Source organism: Mauremys mutica, chromosome 3, assembly GCF_020497125.1.
Source record: "Mauremys mutica isolate MM-2020 ecotype Southern chromosome 3, ASM2049712v1, whole genome shotgun sequence".
In the NCBI taxonomy this organism is placed as follows: domain Eukaryota; kingdom Metazoa; phylum Chordata; order Testudines; family Geoemydidae; genus Mauremys; species Mauremys mutica.
In genome coordinates, this window is record NC_059074.1 from 91692606 (window position 1) to 91711808 (window position 19203).

Below are 19203 nucleotides of genomic sequence, written 5' to 3' on the forward strand. Positions count from 1 at the left end.
CCCCCGCAGGGGAGAGCGGTCGGCACGGGGGCTGAGTGGGGCTCGGGGCCAGGACCGCGGCAGACAGCTGCGTGCCGCTCAAAATCGGCTCGCGTGCCGTGTTTGGCACGCGTGCCGCAGGTTGCCGACCCCTGAGCTAGGGGATTACATGTTCCATCCTGCACAGTCAGGGAGGTACTTTACATGCACAGTACCTTCTCAGCCTCATTTTCCAGGCCCTAAATGGGGTAAAGGAATTAATTTTGCCCTAAAGGAAGATGATTGGTTTGGGTAGCCATAGCTCCCAGTAGCTCTGTATAGTTCTGGCAGGCTCCATGTTGCAGAGACCCCAAAATGGAGGATTTTTATTTTTTTTTATACCATGTAATAAATGATGCTAGGACCAATATTCAGACTGAACTACTTGATGGTCCCCTAGAAAGCAACTGCAGCAATCCTAAAACAACAGACTAGTTATTGTATTGCATGTGTGTGTAGCTTGATATTTTAAGCTCATGAACAGTTAAATATGAGAAGTAAAAAAATATTTTGTGGATTCTTTATTCTTGGGCATTATTATCAATGAGCTATTAGCTCTTAAAATTTAGTCTTCTTACCTCCACAATCACCTGAAACGTGGGGATTACTTAAAGTATAATGCTTCCTTTTAATGAGGGAAAACAGGCCTACATTTGGTTATTTATTCACTGTCTCATACACATAAATTCCAGTTTTAGGCATCTCTCTAAAGATTGCTTTATTAATACTTTATAAGATTATGTTCTGGTAATTGAAATGAGGAAACTTCTATTCTTTTTTGCCCATCACAAACCAACTCAATTTTAAACAGGGTCAACCACAAAAATTATATTTTAATAATGACGGCCAGAAGCAGCTCAGTTTAAAAATATAGATTTTCAATATAGTTATTGCTTTTCATGATGGCCATAAGAAAACAATCTGCAAGGACATTATCACATTTTTAAAGAAACGAGCTTGGATAGAAGAAAAATAAGATTTCAGCAAAATACTTCTTTCTAAACAAACTCCAAATTAATGAATTTTTCACACAAAACTAAATCCCACCATACTATAGACATCTACCGTTTTAGTTACTGGGCAGTATAAAATAATGAATTACTCATTAAATCTTGCACCAGCACTATTGCTTTTTTGATGGGGATGAGCAGCACTGGCAGATGGGAATATAGTGGATAATTACACAGGTCCCTGTGACTGCTTTGGGTTAGTCTCACATACACTGAAAGCACTGGAGAAAATTAATCTCACCGTATGTGAAGTAGATTCATAATGCTTTTAGTGTAGGTCAGTGGGAAGAACAAGGGGCCAGTACTGACAAAAGCATAACATCACCACACATAAGGATGTCATTCTACCAGCAACGTTATAACATGTAGAAGTCTAGCACATGATTCATGATCACTGGATACTAATAACCTTGCCAACTACCACTGTGTCTCTAATTCTGCTGGCTGGTAATGCTGAATGACAATCAAAGAGCTATTTATGCCTAAAATACATCTTAGATATAAACATGATAATAAGCATATTAATAATAGACTGAGCGTTCAAACAGCCATGCTAATGTTAGATTTAACGACAGCTCTTGATCATGAGGTGCTGCTCGCCCACCGAAATGTCTAGCAAGGAAGAGCCAGATTAGCTTTTTTCCTTGAACAGATCCCAATGGGTCACGATGGGCATCATCTCCTCTTTGTTCAGAGTTCACGTGCAGAGGTGTGCACAGTTCAGTCTCGTCCCCTTTCTTAGGGCTTGTATACACAGGAAAGTTATACCAGTGTTGAAATACTGGCCTACCTTAGAGATGGTTTTCAACTGGGTTGTGATAATAGCATGAGAAATAGGCCCAAATCACGTGACCACAAAGAATGAAATTATGAGAAAGAAGAGTTGTGTTAAACTTGTAGTGTTTTCTTATTTACGATTTGGTCTGAAGTAACTGAAATAAGACATGGTTAACTGGGTATCAGGTGCAGTAAATAATTGGCTATATGTGTTAGTTTAATTTATTATAAAAAAGGACTTCACTCAGGACTAATAATTAGCAATGAAATCACTTGTTTATTATAGGGTATAAAAAGCAAACTCTTAAAGGGCTCATTGTTAATACCTGCCTGACCAAGTTGAAGATGACCAATATGAGTCTAAGCACCCTGGGGGTCATCCCTTTTGTAAGTATTTTAATCAAACGCGTATAAATATTTTGTTACTGTTTGGACATAGTAAAATGCTTATTATTTAAGCTTTTTTGACATGCTTAGAGCAATTGTAGAAATGCCATGTGACCTTTAGATTTAATAAAGGAATTTATGGTTAAATCGGTGTCATGGTAGTATTCTATATTAACGATGATAATTCCAAAAACTAGTATAAGTTAAGGTGTGAATTTAAACCAACATAGTTATACTGGTATAACACACACTGTTTCAACCCATCAACCCACCCTTACTCTGGTGTAAGAAGGCATTTTTTTCAGTGTAGCTTATGTCACTTGGGAACTGGTTTAAACTAAACCAAATAAAGCCACTTTTGTACGAGAACAAGTGTGACCACACAGGGGGGTTATACTTGTATAACTACATCAGTTTAACCAAACTGGTATAATTAAATTGGTATAACTGGTAACACTTTCCTGTGTAGACAAGCTTTGTTCAGCACTCACGTAAGGCATGGGTAAGTTACAGGATCATGACTATGCTAATAAATAGCTCTGCCTACCATCTAGCACAGATAATGTTGACTCCTCTTTGTTATAGTATCTGAGGCAAATATAGACCTAGATGAAAAACAGTTGGCTCATGCTCAGTTCAGAAAAAATTGAGGTGAAATAGGCAAAAGGAAGCCTACCAAAAGACTACAAGGATCTGAACCTGTGGCCTTAATAAAGGCAGCTTGCTCTCCTATTTTCATCCAGGTGGTGAGCAGTCTCTGGACCTTTCATTGGTGGCCAGAATGTATTCTTCCCCATCAATCTTTTGTATCAGTGCAATGTATTCTGCATTTGGGGGTGACTATGCACCATTTTTATTTTTGGAAAAACTTTTTTCCATCACAGTTCAAGTCAAGCAGTTTGTCACTTCACAAAAGCTGAAAAATGAATATATGATGTAACTAATGTGCTTATGCAACACTAATGCAGTACTGTAATTTCACCGTTAATTATGCACAGACTGATTATAGACTATATACACTATTATGCCCACATTCAAAATACTCTAGCAGTTTAAGTAATATGTTTTGGGAATTAAATCAAATAGTAGAGGGATTTCCTATATCATGAACATAAGAAAAGGGACAGAAAAGCATCTAATTTATGTTATTGTGAGGAAAATTGGAATCCTAGTTGGCACTGCTTGTAGATAAAGCTTTCTTTAAAAAAATTACACACTAATGCACATTTTATACACATTTTTAAATATTAGATACTGTTTTTATAACCTGAATTGAAATAATTTCAGTTCAGTTTTAGATTCCTACACAGCTTCTGCACTGTTCTAAGATTTATATCTAATAAAGTCTTATAAAACAACTAGTTTTAAAAAAAACATTCACTGTGATAGCAAAGGCATAAATCCCTCATTCTCCCCAGAGCCTGTTTCTTTAGGAACGTTATAGATTAGATTATTATGGCAAGAAAGATTTAAATATCTCATTTACCTGAACAGCATCATAATACATTTTCTTGCCTTCTTCATCTGTCTTGTCTGACATCAACCATGCCTTGAGCAAATACTCATAAAAGCTATCTCCAAGTCCTCCAACAGAGACGTGATCTGAAAAGGGAGAAAGTGGATTCAGCAATTCCACCTTGAATTTGAGCACTGAAACACAATTACAGTTTGAAATTGTGATAGATTAACAAATTTCAGTATACCTCCCCATAACAATCATGTAATAAATATAGCCCAAAATCTCAGAAAAATACTTATTTTACAGCAGAAAATATTTTTATAATAAATGGTTAGTCTTTCTGCTTGTATGATGACCTATAACAGGGTGGGAGGAGGCAGCATTATTATTTACATAGTGTCATTGGAGTTCATGGTACTTTACAGAAATGAAAAAAGTCTACGTCTCTGCACTGAATAAGTGTTTATAATCTAAGATCTTATGTTCTTATGTTAAGATAGACAAAAGATGTGTAACTATAATATATTGTAACTTTTTTTAAAAAACAGAAAAAGTTGGTAAAAAACCCACTCCCAATGTCACAAATGAATTCTTTATTCTGCTGGGATTAACAGTTAATTATTCTAAACTGAAATTTTTACAAGCATCTAAGTGAGTTAGGAGCACAGGCTCCATTGATTTCCAATAGGATTTCTGCTGCTAAGTCAGTTCAGCACATTTGAAGATTGCCTTTGTAGTGTTTAAAATATTAGCTATTTAAAAAAAACCCATAACTTTGAACTTCAGGCATTTCTAAAAACTATGTTGAACATTCTTGTGGTGGCCCTTAAAAATGTGCCAACTTTATCTTATATATATAGGATATAGTTTCACAGATTTGGGGACTGAGGCGCGCGCGCACACGCACACACTCTCTCTTTCTCTCTCTAGGTTACCTCAGCACCTGCAATGTTCCTTTGTATTGCCCCAGACCTACTGCAGAAAATGCCTTGGTAATGCAAATACTATGGGTGTTCAATTGCCAATATTTAGGATTTGAGGATTTTGTTATGTGATTAACTTTACTTACATGAGTTAGTCCTCTTGAAGGAAATGGGACTGTTCACGTGAATAAAGCTACTGATGATCCCGTTTGCAGGATCAGCCCCATATCTAGTTATCTAAAGTAAGAGGCAAGTTTTTAAAAGACCACCACATTATTTTAATATATTCCTACTAAGTAAATATTTCAGTATCTTAAAGTATTACTATAACTAGTTTTGCCTTAAGTGCCCTCTACTACACTTTAGAACAAGAGCACTAGATAAAGATTTCCTCTTCCACAAATAGTATTTTCTAATAAAACTATTGTTACTTATATTAATAATTAGAATTTATTGAGCATCTTCAATAAGAGGACTTCAAAGTGCTTTACTGATACTAATCAATTAAAATCATCTAGTTTCATAGATTTGGGGACTGAGGCACACAGGGGTTAACAGGAAGTCTGTGGCATAGCTAGATATAGAGTCAACGACTCCTAACTCCTAGTCCTGGGCCTTGACTGCAAGGTTATCCTTGCTCTTCTATGAAATTGAATGAGGCATTTTGAATGTTTCAAAATTCCTAAATTCCCTCCGCCCATTCACAAAATGCATCCTCTTGCTCACCTTGGGGGGTTGGAAAGCCACACAAATTTAGAATCTACATGTATTTCCATTAAAACTTCACCATGACAGTGTGTCTTTCCTCCACTAGCCTGTGACCTCCAGTGTCCAATTTAGGTGTCCAAAATGTTTCTTACTATCCCATCCCAACAAATGCACTATGATTATGCAGAGTTTTGAATTATGAATTATCAGAATTATGAAGAGCTTTTAAAAAATTAGATCTTATAATTTTTGAAGAGTATATACCATTTAAATATCATTCATGATCCAAAAGGAAAAAAGGCTTCTCCAAAAAATCCAAGAGCTGTTTTCCTGTGATGGAGGGCTGATCACTGAACAGCAGCATTTAAATGACCTTTACAGTTTCCTAAATAAAATTACCATAGAAACCCCTGACATTTTCAAACTAAATAGCACAAGCATAATCTCATCAATAATACGTCTTATTATTATATACATTATTGCAGGAGACAAATCCAATTGGTGCATGCTGCAGCAAATCACTGTAAGGTTACTGTCAAAATAACAAGGACTAAATGAATTTACAAGAACAATGGCAGTGAACCAACAATGTCCTTCAGAGTTACAGCATTGAAACACTAACATACAGAAGCTATTTTATTCTTCCCTGGCTGATGTTGAATACTTCTATGTTGTGGCAATAAGTTTTTTGTTGTAATCAATAGGCACTGGAAAAATAATCTCAAATAAAAAATCTTTTTATGACTTAAGTTCTTGTTGTCTTCCACTGTGAAAAATCTGTGCTTGCAAACAAAAAGCAATTGAATTGGAACAGAGGAAACAAATGTAGACTTTATTTTATTTGTTGCTTTTTCAACATGCCATGGATCGACCTGCATCAACACTTGTGTTCGTGGTTTGTATGGACAAGAAGCTAATTTCCATATACAAATTACATGTCATTGGTAAAGGAAGATGGCTTTATAAATTACAAGCTCCCGGACATGTACCAGGGGTTTGATTTGATACAAAAGAGAAGTTTTTGAGGCACTATTATATAAACACAAGAAAGGTCAAAAGCCTAAATATCAGAATTAGAATTTGAGTCACTTTTAAAAAAGGACAAATCAGATAGACACAGTGGCAGCTTTTAAACTGGGTGAGAGTAAGGGCTTTCCTACCATGTGAGGCACTGCAATATTAGGTAAGTTTAATGTCAGACTAGTGAGGTTTTAGCTTAGGGTATGGCTACAGTGGCGAGTTGCAGCGCTGGTAGTTTGCAGCGCTGGTCGTCCAGCTGTGCAGGGCCAGCGCTGCAGTGTGGCCACACTGACAGCTACCAGCGCTGCAGTGTGGCCACATTGGCAGCATTTCCAGCGCTGTACTGAGAGGTGCATTGTGGGCAGCTATCCCACAGAGCACCTCGTCCCGTTTTGGCGCCGTTTTGGCGCTGAGTATTGTGGGAAGGGGAAGGAAGTGTGTGGGTCATTCCGCTTCCTGTTCCAACGCCCTGTGGTGCATCGCTTCACTTCCCAGCAGTCACAGTTTCGCCGTCCACGTTTCTTACCATTGTGAGTGCAGCATGCTTTCAGTGTGTGAAATGGAGCCTGAGCTGCTGAGGAATTTGCTGCTGACTATCGTCAGCACATCACGTTTGGCAGTTGAGCTATTCCTTCAGCTCCAAAGTGACAGTGAGGAGTCCGATGATGATATGGATTTGCCTAAAGCGGGTGACATGAAATTGCTTGTGGCGGTAATGGAAATGCTCAGCACCGTGGAACGCCGCTTTTGGGCTCGTGAGACAAGCAGTGAGTGGTGGGATCACATTGTCATGGAAGTCTGGGATGACGAGCAGTGGCTGCAGAACTTTCGTATGAGAAAAGCCACTTTCATGGGACTGTGTGCTGAGCTCGCCCCCACCCTGCGGCGCAAGGACACAAGATTGAGAGCTGCCCTGACGGTGGAAAAGCGGGTGGCTATTGCAATCTGGAAGCTGGCAACTCCAGACAGCTACCGGTCGGTCGGGAACCAGTTTGGAGTGGGAAAGTCGACTGTTGGAATCGTGTTGATGCAAGTTTGCAGGGCCATTAATCGCATCCTGCTAAGGAGAACCGTGACTGTGGGGAACGTGCAGGACATTGTGGATGGCTTTGCAGAAATGGGTTTCCCTAACTGTGGAGGGGCAATAGATGGGACGCATATTCCTATTCTGGCACCACCCCACCTAGCCTACGAGTACATTAATCGCAAGGGGTATTTCTCTATGGTTCTCCAGGCGCTTGTGGATCACCGTGGGCGTTTCATTGATATTTACACAGGCTGGCCTGGAAAAGTGCATGATGCACACATCTTTCGGAACAGTGGCCTGTTCAGGAAGATGCAGGAAGGAAAATTTTTCCCAGACCGAAAGATCACAGTAGGGGACGTTGAAATGCCCATTGTGATCCTTGGGGACCCCGCTTACCCATTAATGCCTTGGCTCATGAAACCCTATACAGGGAAGCTGGACAGGAGCCAGGACCGTTTCAACTACAGGCTGAGCCGATGCCGAATGACTGTGGAGTGTGCTTTTGGCCGTTTAAAGGGGCGCTGGTGGGCGCTTTATGGGAAGCTAGACTTGGGGGAGAGCAGCATCCCTGCGGTTGTATCCGCGTGCTGTACCCTCCATAATATTTGTGAAGGGAAGGGTGAAACATTCAGCCAGGCATGGAACAACGAGGTGCAAGTCCTGGAGGCTGAATTTGCACAGCCAGACAGCAGGGCTACTAGAGACGCCCACCACAGGGCAACAAGGATTAGGGATGCCTTGAGGGAGGAATTTGAGGCTGAAAGCCAACAGTAATGTTTTTTTGCCTTGACCAGGAGTGACGTGCACTGGTTATAGTGCTTTTAAGTGCCTGTGTTTTCCTTGATGTTTGTTACCTGTGTTTTCATTGGGGTTTGTTATCTTTCACTTTATGCAATAATAAAAACTGTTTCATAATCAAAGAAATCATTTATTTAAAAAAAAGCAAGTAAACGGGCAGGGGGGTTGGTTGTTGAACTGTACATTCATAGTTTTGCATATGTACTGCCAGGAGTTCTGTGCACCTCAGGATTATACTGTTGCATGGTGATGGGGGTTGAGTGCAGAGGGTAAGGGTCGAAGTTCTCTGGGCTCATAGGTGACAGTACAGGTGTCGGGGGCAGCTGGTGATGGTGTAGGTAAGAACCTGGATGCTGGGGAACGGGACTTGGAGCTGACATTGGTGCATAGGGGAAAGAGGTTTGGGATGGTGGGGGTTTGGCACGGTAGTGCTCTGCCTGCATTGCTACCAGTGACTGCATACAGTCTGTTTGGCGCGCCATGAGGTTTATAAGCTGCCTCGTGGTTTTCTTCAGCATCAACGCCTTTTTCCTGCTTTCTGTTTCCCTCCAGTGCTGCATCTTTTCTCTCCATTCCTGCGCAGTTTTATTCTCTGTTGCACACTGGTTCATAACTGCCTTCACCAGATCTTCTTTGCTTTTGTTAGGTTTCCTTCTCAGGTTTTGAAGCTTTCTTTCAGTCACTGATAAGACTGGCCCAGGACTACTCAAGGTCACTATAAAAATACAGCAAATGATACATTTTAAGAGAGCCTGCATTGTGTATAATCTGAAGTTAGTTTCAAGTCTCACACAGTAGCATTCCTCAGACATTTCAGCAACTGCTAGAGAATTCACAGCCTCCCAGAAATGGTAATGGTAATTAACCCTGGGGTTCCTGCCGCGGTATGCTTGGGCAGGGTGCTTCTTGCTTCATGGCTACACTGCCTGTTTTTGGGCTTTGTTAAAGGCAGCACTGCCATGTCCCTCAGCAATTAACCCTGGGGTCCTGCCGCGGTATGCTTGGGCAGGGTGCTTCTTGCTTCATGGCTACACTGCCTGTTTTTGGGCTTTGTTAAAGGCAGCACTGCCATGTCCCTCAGGAATTAACCCTGGGGTTCCTGCCGCGGTATGCTTGGGCAGGGTGCTTCTTGCTTCATGGCTACACTGCCTGTTTTTGGGCTTTGTTAAAGGCAGCACTGCCATGTCCCTCAGCAATTAACCCTGGGGTCCTGCCGCGGTATGCTTGGGCAGGGTGCTTCTTGCTTCATGGCTACACTGCCTGTTTTTGGGCTTTGTTAAAGGCAGCACTGCCATGTCCCTCAGGAATTAACCCTGGGGTTCCTGCCGCGGTATGCAGTTGGGGAAACCAGCACTGAAACACTCCCTCCATTTCCCACAGGAGTTAATACTTGAAGATATCTCCCTGCTGCGTGTTACCAAAGAAGAAAGGGAGGGTCTCCTACAACAATGCGGATTCCGCCCTGGCCCTTATGCAGCTTGCCTCTGTGCAGGCATGGTTCCCCCACCCCTCCTGGAACAGTGGCGCGGGCGTGTTAGCCTGACTGGGACAGGGACCACAATGGCTCTCCCTTTAAACTTGGTCACGCGAATTGCCTATGCTCTTGCAGAAACTTTTGAAGAGATTACAGAGGCAGATTACTGCGACGTGATAGACCACATCAATGGGATATTCCATGTCTAGGCATGCAGGCATGCAGCCATACCATCCCCACTCCTCTCCCAAAACCTTTGCATTGCAATAAAAGCTGCTTACCTGGGACCTGCTCCTGTGATTCTTCTGCACCAAGTTCCAGGGGCTGCGACTGGCTAGCTTCCTCCTGGCTTGAGAAGAGCTCCTGACTGCATGCCTCCTGGGACTCCGGGGTGTCTTCCCCCACCACAGTAGCCTCACTGTCTGCCTCCCCCTCCCCCTCCTCTACCGGCTCTGAACTGTCCATCGTGGTCCTTGGATTTACAGAGGGGTCACCCCCATAAATCACATCCAGCTCCTTGTAAAACCGGCAGGTCGTGAGGGCACTGCCAGATCTGCGGTTCCCCTCACGTGCTTTGCAATAGGCACTCCGCAGCTCCTTTACTTTTACCCTGCACTGCAGCGCGTCACGCTCATGGCCCCTTTCCAGCATGTCTCTCGATACCTTGGCAAAGGTATCATAATTCTTACGGCTAGAGCGCAGCTGTGCCTGCACAGATTCCTCCCCCCAAACACTGATGAGGTCCATCAGCTCGCCATTGCTCCATGCTGGGGCTCGTTTGCCACGTGGAGGCATGGTCACCTGTAAAGATTCACTGATTGCATTCCATACCTGGCTGAGAAAACAGGAAGGGGATTTTTAAAATTCCCGGGGCATTTAAAGGGCGGGTCACCTGAGGCCAGGGAAGTAGAGTCTGACCTGATGAGCAGAGTGGCTGAACAGGCATTCTGGGATACATCCTTATACCCTGGAGGCCAATCACAGCGCTGGTGTGTGGCCACACTTGATGACCAGCGCTGGAATCCTTATTCCCCATGCCGAGTGAGGTGTACGGCCAGCGCTGCAGCCAGGGAGTTGCAGCGCTGGAAGTGCCTTGCAGGTGTGGCCACTTACTAATTGCAGCGCTGGTGGAGGCTTTCCAGCGCTGCAAATCGCCAGTGTAGCCATACCCTTAGTCACATTTCTCATTCATGTATGACCTCTCTTTCTGTACCTATGGCAGTAAATATTATTATTGTTTTAGTCAAGGGCAATTGTGTTTGAAGATCTAGTCAGGGCAGTTGCTAGCTGACATATCTTAATAAAACAGAGTTTTTGTGTCCGATAAAGGGGGACAGGCAGAGGAGTAGGCAACTATAATTGCCTAAGCACAGGGTCACAGGCATGGAGAAGGCCTTCCTACCCAACAGTGCCCACTGTCTTAAAACATACATAGAGATCTATAGATGTATGCATGTTTTTTGCATGCACATGTGTCTCTCTCTCTCTAAGATTTAAAAAGCCTTGCTAAGTCAATATGGGTATGAAGTTACAAAAGGTTGTTGTTACCTGTGCCTATGCTTTATAAGAGTGGTTATCTACCTTTTTTCATTTGTGGACCCCTAAAAATTTTCAAATGGATGTGTGGACTCCTTTGAAAATCTTAGAAATAGTCTGTGGACCACAGGTTGAAAAATACTGCTTTATAACACCGCTGATAAAAAGAAGTGCAAAATGGAGTCAGAGGAATGTTACAAACTGAGTTTGTTCAGGCTAAAGCCTGGTGGTAAAAAGACTTCCAAGAACTCCTATGAAATTACAAACTGGCATAACAATTGACTGGAAATTTATTAAAATGGAGAGATATTCCTACATTTAGGGCTTTTTTTTTTTTTAAATAAAGACAGATATAAGAGTACCATTTAGGTCCTCAAATCTTGGGATTCCATTATTCAATAAAACAGTCACTTCCTTTGCCTTTGGGGACAACTCTCCAATATACCCAGGCTGCAAACAGAACAGTGAGGATTCCTTATGTCCGTTGTGTCTTGTTTAACCGACTGCATGCTTGGCAAGCTCTGAAATTAACGGAGCTGTCTGATATAGTCAACATGACAAGACAAGACAGAATAAGCAACCTGTTCATCTGTTTAAAGAAAAAAAAGTGAAAGGATGAAAGACTAACTTAGTGTTGTGCTAGACTGAAAAAGTAAGTGCGTGTCTAGAGAATAAAACCTGTGTGTTCATGCTGACTTAAATGATTTTTCCTACCCATCTTTTCTTTTGTCCTCTACTGTGCATGTAGATCATTTATTTAAAAAGCAGAAAACAAGAACAAATATAAGGAAGTCAATATTAAATAGTTTCTTCAAAAACTGATATTTAAAATCAGCAAGAGACTTTCTAAACTATGTCATTCCCTCTAAAATACTTTACTAAACATGGTTAAAAAGAACAACTTTCCCAAAACAATTATTTTTCTTTTATATTCTAAGGCCTGGTTCTGCAGAGGAACTTAGGTGCTGCAATGCCTAATTTTTAGGTACCTTGAAAATCACTAGAATCCACAAAGGGTTAGGCACTAAGCCTCTCTATATGATGAATGAGAAGAGATAGGCACCTAAAAATGGGATCTACATAAGCCAGCATGCTAGGTGGGTAGCTGCGTAAGCTAGCCAATGGAAGCTGTTATACTTTAGATAAATAATTAAAGATTCATTGGAGCAGAGGGACTGGACCCTAGGTCTCCCACCTCCAGGTGAGTCTCTAACCACCAGGATACAGAGTCATTCTCAGTCTCTCTCTCTCTCTGGCCCAATGACTATTTCAGCATCTATCCAAAGTGGAACAGGTTAAGATGGAGAGAGGCCAACCTTAGAATATCCCAAAATCCAATAGTTAGGGCTCTCTCCTTAGAAAGGATTTGAACTGTTCTCGCCCTCAGCCAAAGGGGGGGGAATTGAATGGGGGTGCCCACATTCTCGATGAGTGCTCTATCTAATGGGCTAAAAATTATAAGGGTGGCACCACTACCTCTTCCTCATTCTGCTGGATTTTGAATGGGCCTCAATCCAATAGCTGTGCTCAGAAAATGCCTACCAGATCAGGTCCCACAGGCGAGACAGGCTGGGGAATGCCTATATTCAGCTGGCTTGAGGATCCAGCTGGGGCTTGGGCATGAGATAAGTACCTAAGTACCTCTGTGGATGTCGGCCCAAATATTTTAATAATTTCTATTTTGTTTCTTTTCAATGGGTGCGCTGAATCAATTGTTCAGAAGAATTTCGATGATGGGATTTCTACAGTAAAAGCAAACCAATGTCCCTTCATGTAACCCTCCCCAAACCACAACTGTTTAGTAGTGTAACAATATAAAAAAAGGGATTCTAGTAACACTTTCTAGTTCAACAACCCATGCCGATCCCTGTTCTACATAGTCATTCCCCACTAATTTTAGTTCTTAGATGATGTTTCCAATGGAATTGAAGGCAATATAATTCTGTTTAGCTTACTTCTATCACTAGAAAAGGTTCAGAAAAGGGCAACTAAAATGATTAGGGGTTTAGAGAGGGTCCCATACGAGGAAAGATTAAAGAGGCTAGGACTCTTCAGCTTGGAAAAGAGAAGACTAAGGGGGGACATGATAGAGGTATATAAAATCATGAGTGATGTTGAGAAAGTGGATAAGGAAAAGTTATTTACTTATTCCCATAATACAAGAACTAGGGGTCACCAAATGAAATTAATAGGCAGCAGGTTTAAAACAAATAAAAGGAAGTTCTTCTTCACGCAGCACACAGTCAACTTGTGGCACTCCTTACCTGAGGAGGTTGTGAAGGCTAGGACTATAACGATGTTTAAAAGGGGACTGGATAAATTCATGGTGGCTAAGTCTATAAATGGCTATTAGCCAGGATGGGTAAGAATGGTGTCCCTAGCCTCTGTTTGTCAGAGGATGGAGATGGATGGCAGGAGAGAGATCACTTGATCATTGCCTGTTAGGTTCACTCCCTCTGGGGCACCTGGCATTGGCCACTGTCGGTAGACAGATACTGGGCTAGATGGACCTTTGGTCTGACCCGGTACAGCCTTTCTTATGTTCTTATGTTATGTACTTCCTTAATTGTCTGCCAGCATCATTTAATGTCAGCAGAATAAACACTCAGCTGTAGAAAAATGTTATCCACCTTCTCATAACTGTTGTTCTTTGAGATGTGTTGCATATGCCCATTAAACTGTAGGTCTGTGTGCATCTCATGAACCACCAGTGCTGGGGAATTTTTCTTAGCAGTACCCATAGGGGCAGCCCTGCTCATGCTCTGGCTCCTTGTGCTCTGAATGGAGCCACTGCACCCCTCCTTTAGTTCCTTCGGACTGGCATGCCAATGGTAGACTCTGATGTGTTGGGAAAGACGGTTGGCATAACAGACATATGCAACACATCTCGAAAAACAACAGTTACAAGATGGTGAACAACCATTCTTTCTTCTTCAAGTACTCACATATGTCTTTTACGCTTTAGGTGACTCCCGAGCTGTTATCAAACACGATGGGCCTTGAAGTCTCATCATAAGAGGAACTGTAGAATCATTTTTCCTACGTTTGTTTCTTTTCTTGATGCAAGCAATAAGTGCATATTGTCTAGTAAACGTGTTGATGGAAGACTATGTTGCTACTCTGAAGAAGTCAATAGGGAAACGTCCTACAAATGCTTGCTTTACTTCCACACTGCCTCTGAAGGGTGCAACTAGAATACCAGAGTTCCCGCAGCCAAGTGGACTCACGTGGCGGGGAGGGGAGGGAGTGTATCTAGACAAATGAAGGGACTTGAAGGGTCTGGGCACCGGGTTCACGATCTTAGCAGACCAGGGGTCATGGTGGATTCTCCATCATTGACAGTTTTTAAATCGACTCTATGTTTTTATAAACAATATTCTCTAGGAATTATATTGGCAAGTTCTATAACGTGTGTTAATACGGGAGGTCAGGCTAGATGATCACAGTGGTCCCTTCTGGCCTTGGAATCCAAGAATCTATGCCAGGAACACAGTCGAAGGGGAAGAACGAAAGGCTTCCCACTTCTGGCTACTGTGCGACAAGATGGAGCAGTACCAGAGGTCTAGAGATGGACATAGAAGAGGCTGATGAATCCAGTACAGGGCTTAAGGTTGATGAGCCCACAGCAGACTGTACTAGTGCTTATGAGTACGGAGCCTGCAACGGTGCTGGAATAGGGTCTTCATCCTGAATCAATGGCTATGCTGGTACTGACCAGCATAGTAGGTCTCTTGTTGCTATATAGGCCTCTAGGGCAATATAGGTAGTTCTCCAGCTATGATCAATGATGACTGATCTGGTGTTGTAGTTGAAGTAGTCACCTGTCTCAGTGGTGCCTGGGAGCATACTGGTGTAAACGGCAAAGGTCTATGGGAATCAGTGTGAGCCAGTACAGGGGAGTGGCAAACAAAAGGGCACACTCTACCATCAGTACCAGCATGACCTTCTGCAGAGCAGTCCCCGGCCCTGGGCTTCAAAGAACGTGATACTGATGATTTCATATGCTTCTGAATGTGTTAGGGGTATGTCTACACTCGGGGCGGTGAAATGTCTCGAGCCGTCCCTAAGCACGGCGGCATGCCGCGGGGGGGCACTCTGCCGGTCGCCGGTCCCGCGGCTCCGGTGGACCTCCCGCAGGCGTGCCTGTGGAGGGTCTGCTGGTCCCGTGGCTTCGGTGGACCTCCCGCATGCATGCCTGCGGGAGGTCCACCGGAGCCCTGCCTGCCGCCCTCCCGGCGACCGGGAGAGCGCCCCCCGCGGCATGCCGCCCCAAGCACGCACTTGGCGTGCTGGGGCCTGGAGCCACCCCTGTCTACACTTCAACTAGACATATGTGGCTGACCTGTGCCAGCCGACTCAGGCTTGTGAAGGTTGGGCTGTGGGGCTGTTTTATTACTGTGTAGACTTCCGGGCTCGGGCTGATTCTGAGCAGGGTCCTAGATCCTGTGCTCGAGCCCAAGCCTGGAAGTCTACACAGTAATGAAACAGCCCCATAGTCCAAGCCCTGTGAGCCTGAATCAGCTGGCACCAGCCAGCCATGGGTGTCTAGTTGCTGTGTAGACCTTAAAGAAGACAGTCCCAGTGATGGGAATCACTTGTGGCTTTTATCTGCTGGTAAAGCTGGGAGAGCACTCCAAGAAGAAGTAATTGTTGAGCTTCCTTTTGACAACCAAGAGGGTTCAGACACTGATCTAAGAGCAGCCTCCGTAAGAATACATCAAAGCTGCTCTTCTCTCAGCTTTTTCATTTTGTTCTTTAAGCCCTGGCATATCGAGCATCTGTCTCTTATGTGGCCCCCATCCAAGCACTTAAGACAGTGTGAATGAGGGTCACAGATAGGAATCTGCTTTTGACAACCAGAGCAAGGCTTGAAACCTTGCAACCTTGGCATAGGCTCCCCAGTACTAGGTGAGACCTGGCGATCTGCCCAATTCAGAAAATGAACTAAAAGGGAATAATTTTAAATATAAAGGAAAATACAGAAAGAAAAATAATGTCCAATGGATGAAACACAGTAGCAATAGGCAAAAGTTAGCTAAAGTACCCACAAGTTTGTTCTCAAAGAGCGAGGCTGTGAACACAGAATGCTCCGACTACTGATTACAGAAGACAAGAAGGGGTGAAGTGGCTCCTTCTTCTATGCCCTCCATTCAGAGCTGGGGTCTGGGCAGGGCGGCCCCTACAGATACCACTAGGGAAAACTCTCTGGAACCAATGCATAAGACACATACGCCTACAGTGTAATGGACGTAGGGAAGCACTCACAGAAGAAATATAGAGGCAAATCCTCAGCTAATATAAACTGGCACAGTTTCATTAACTTCAGTGAAACTAAACCAATACCAACATAGAATTTTGATCCAAGACAAGCTGATAGCATTTCTTTAAACAGCAGCCTTAACAGAGCACTTTAAAATTTTCAATTAAAGACGACATTTTTCAACCACACACTTAGACTCATTCAAAAGCTTTCTACTAACAAATATGCTAGAGGTCAGAGAAACATACATTGACATATATGAAGTGGATAGAAAAGTAAGTAACCCAAGTAGAACTCAGGTTTGTCAATTGGTAAGAGTAAAAGAAACAATTAAGCGTTTTTTTCTTCCTAGAGATGGTATGTAAAATAGTTAACTAGCAGTTCTGAAGAACTGCCATACTTACGTTGACCCCATTGACCACTACTGGGATTCAGGTAATTAGGGTAAAGACCTTCTGGTTTATCAAGCCGGTTCAGAACTTTACGAATGTTCATTACCTGTTACAAAGAAAACCAAACAATGAGCATTTGATCCAGTCTTATCTTCCCATTAAATACAAGTAGCATTAGTGCATCCTTTTTTATCAACACACAAATACATTTTTAATTAAAAAAAATATTTATTCTTTCAACATATATAATGTCCCTATCAAAAGACCTCTATGCATAGGCACAGACAATTTCTTTTTAAAATAAACATAAATCTAATCTATTGTCATCAACTATAACGCGCCACAGAAAAAAAGAGAGATGCTCCATTCAATTTCTCCCTCATAAAAGGTCCAGGTAAAGAGATCTGCAGTATGCCCCTGAAGGTCAACAGATCTGGCTCTGTTCAACTAAAGAGGGAGACAAAATGGTGGAAATGAGTTACAGAACTGAGTGCCTTCCACTGAGGATGTTTTCCCACCCACCTCCCCAGATATTCAAATCTTTGGCATTTGGGCACTCCAGCTAAACTCAGCCATTGTGGCATGACAGGAAGAAAGGCAGTTTCTCAGTCACCTGAATCATAAAGAGCTTTACATATTTAAACTAGTAATTTAGATTGTAGCTAGGAATTAACTTCAAGTTTGAACAGAATATAGAGCACTGAAGTAATGGACTGTTTTGCTGAGTAAAGTCTCTATCCTAGAGTGAGCTTCACAGTGCAGTGGCACAGGACTCCACTGATACTGAGCTCACTGCAGGGCCACAAGACAGCAGCTATATTCTGCATTAGCTGAAGTCTGAGTGCCCCTCAAGCATGACTCATTGTAGATAGAGCACATGTAGTATTTTGATGGAGTTTTAATGAAATACACCAGATTAACTGCACTGAGGAAGGAAGATCATGATTTAGCCACAGAACAGAAAGAGCAAGGCAGGAGCACTGGAAGCTTCTCCCTAAAACATTGTCAAGGTGTCCCCAGGTCTGATTTGGAGTTCCTACCTCTATGAGACAGAATGCAGTTCCATTTAAAGGTTATTTAAATCTTTGGCTTCTTTGCCAAGATTATCAACTTGTGCACTTTCATTAGATTTTATTTTGTTCTTAATACTAGTTTAAAAATTAAAATATGTTATCTTAATGTCACTTCTTGAGAGTCGGGGGGGGGGAAAGCCTTTGAAATTCAGGTTTATTTAAAACAAATGCTGTCCTTAATTAATCTTGTTTTGCCTATGCATTTCATAGGTTACAATAATTGTGTGAGCTTTAATATTGCACTGTACATAATGGTAACAATATATTGTTCAGCCAGTCCATGAAGCTTGGTGTACTTAATACTCAATTAAAAGGTTTGACCACTGCTTTTAAAGCTAAACGAAGTTAACAGCTTCCTTTGGAATTTCTTATTAAGAGGTCATAATTTAACAGAGAAAAGTCATTTTTAAATATGTATATTGCTGTATACATGTCTGATATATTTCTAATTAATAAACAAAATTAAAAGTACGTAGACTACATTAATGCAATATTCTTGTTGAGAGCTAAATTATACAAAAGTCAGGAAATAAAAACACATGATTATAACATCTATAATTCTACTCTCTTGTACATAGTAATATTTTATATAAATGCATGTGGTATATATGTTAAATGTAGCTGAATTATAATTGCCTAGGAACCAGTAATTTAATTTTAACCCCTTTGCACGCCGTTTTTTGTATTTAGTAATTGTTTCAAAAATAAAATCTTTGAATACATATTTAATAAATCTACCAGTATAAGATCCATATCCACCATTTCATCTCCCTCTTTAGTCCAACAGAACCAAATCTATTGACCTTCAGAGCATGCTGCAGATCTCTTTAACAAGGCTGCTAAGGGAGATGTTGAATGGACAAACTCTGGTTTGTCTGTGGAGTTTCTTACTTGATCTCAGATTTGATTTTTTTAATTGCACATATGCATAGAGGTCTTTTGATAGGCACATTATATATTTTGAAAGAATAATATACATTTTTCTTATTAAAATGTATTTATGCTTGTGATTAAAGGAACAATTCACTGGGAACATTTTTATATTACATACACGTGGGGATATTAAAATTATTATAGTACATTTATTCAAATATGTATCTATTCCAATAAACACATCTGCATTGATTCAATGTAAATCTGTACACCAGTAAATGAAATACTGTACTTTGGTGCAATATGTTAAAAACTTAATAGAAAAAACATACTGTGCATGCACCACAGTCTTTTTTAGAATGTGTAAACAATTATTTGTATGTGATGTTTCTTCAAATATGTAAAAAATCAGCAAGCTGCATTTGAAGTTTTTAAAATAATCCATTTGTAGTTATCTAAATGTGTATA

At 41.7% G+C, this 19203-nt stretch overlaps 1 protein-coding gene across 1 annotated transcript in view; it reads right to left on the bottom strand.

The window, feature by feature from the left end:
* The window catches only part of MAN1A1 (mannosidase alpha class 1A member 1), a 201860-nt gene that overhangs the window by 35716 nt on the left and 146941 nt on the right, over window positions 1-19203 (bottom strand). Inside the window, exons 7-8 of the mRNA XM_045010119.1 lie at window positions 16802-16895; window positions 3679-3794 (exon numbers count right to left, since the gene is read on the bottom strand). Of these exons, the coding sequence (XP_044866054.1) occupies window positions 3679-3794; window positions 16802-16895 (210 nt within the window). The remainder of the gene's footprint in view (window positions 1-3678; window positions 3795-16801; window positions 16896-19203) is intronic.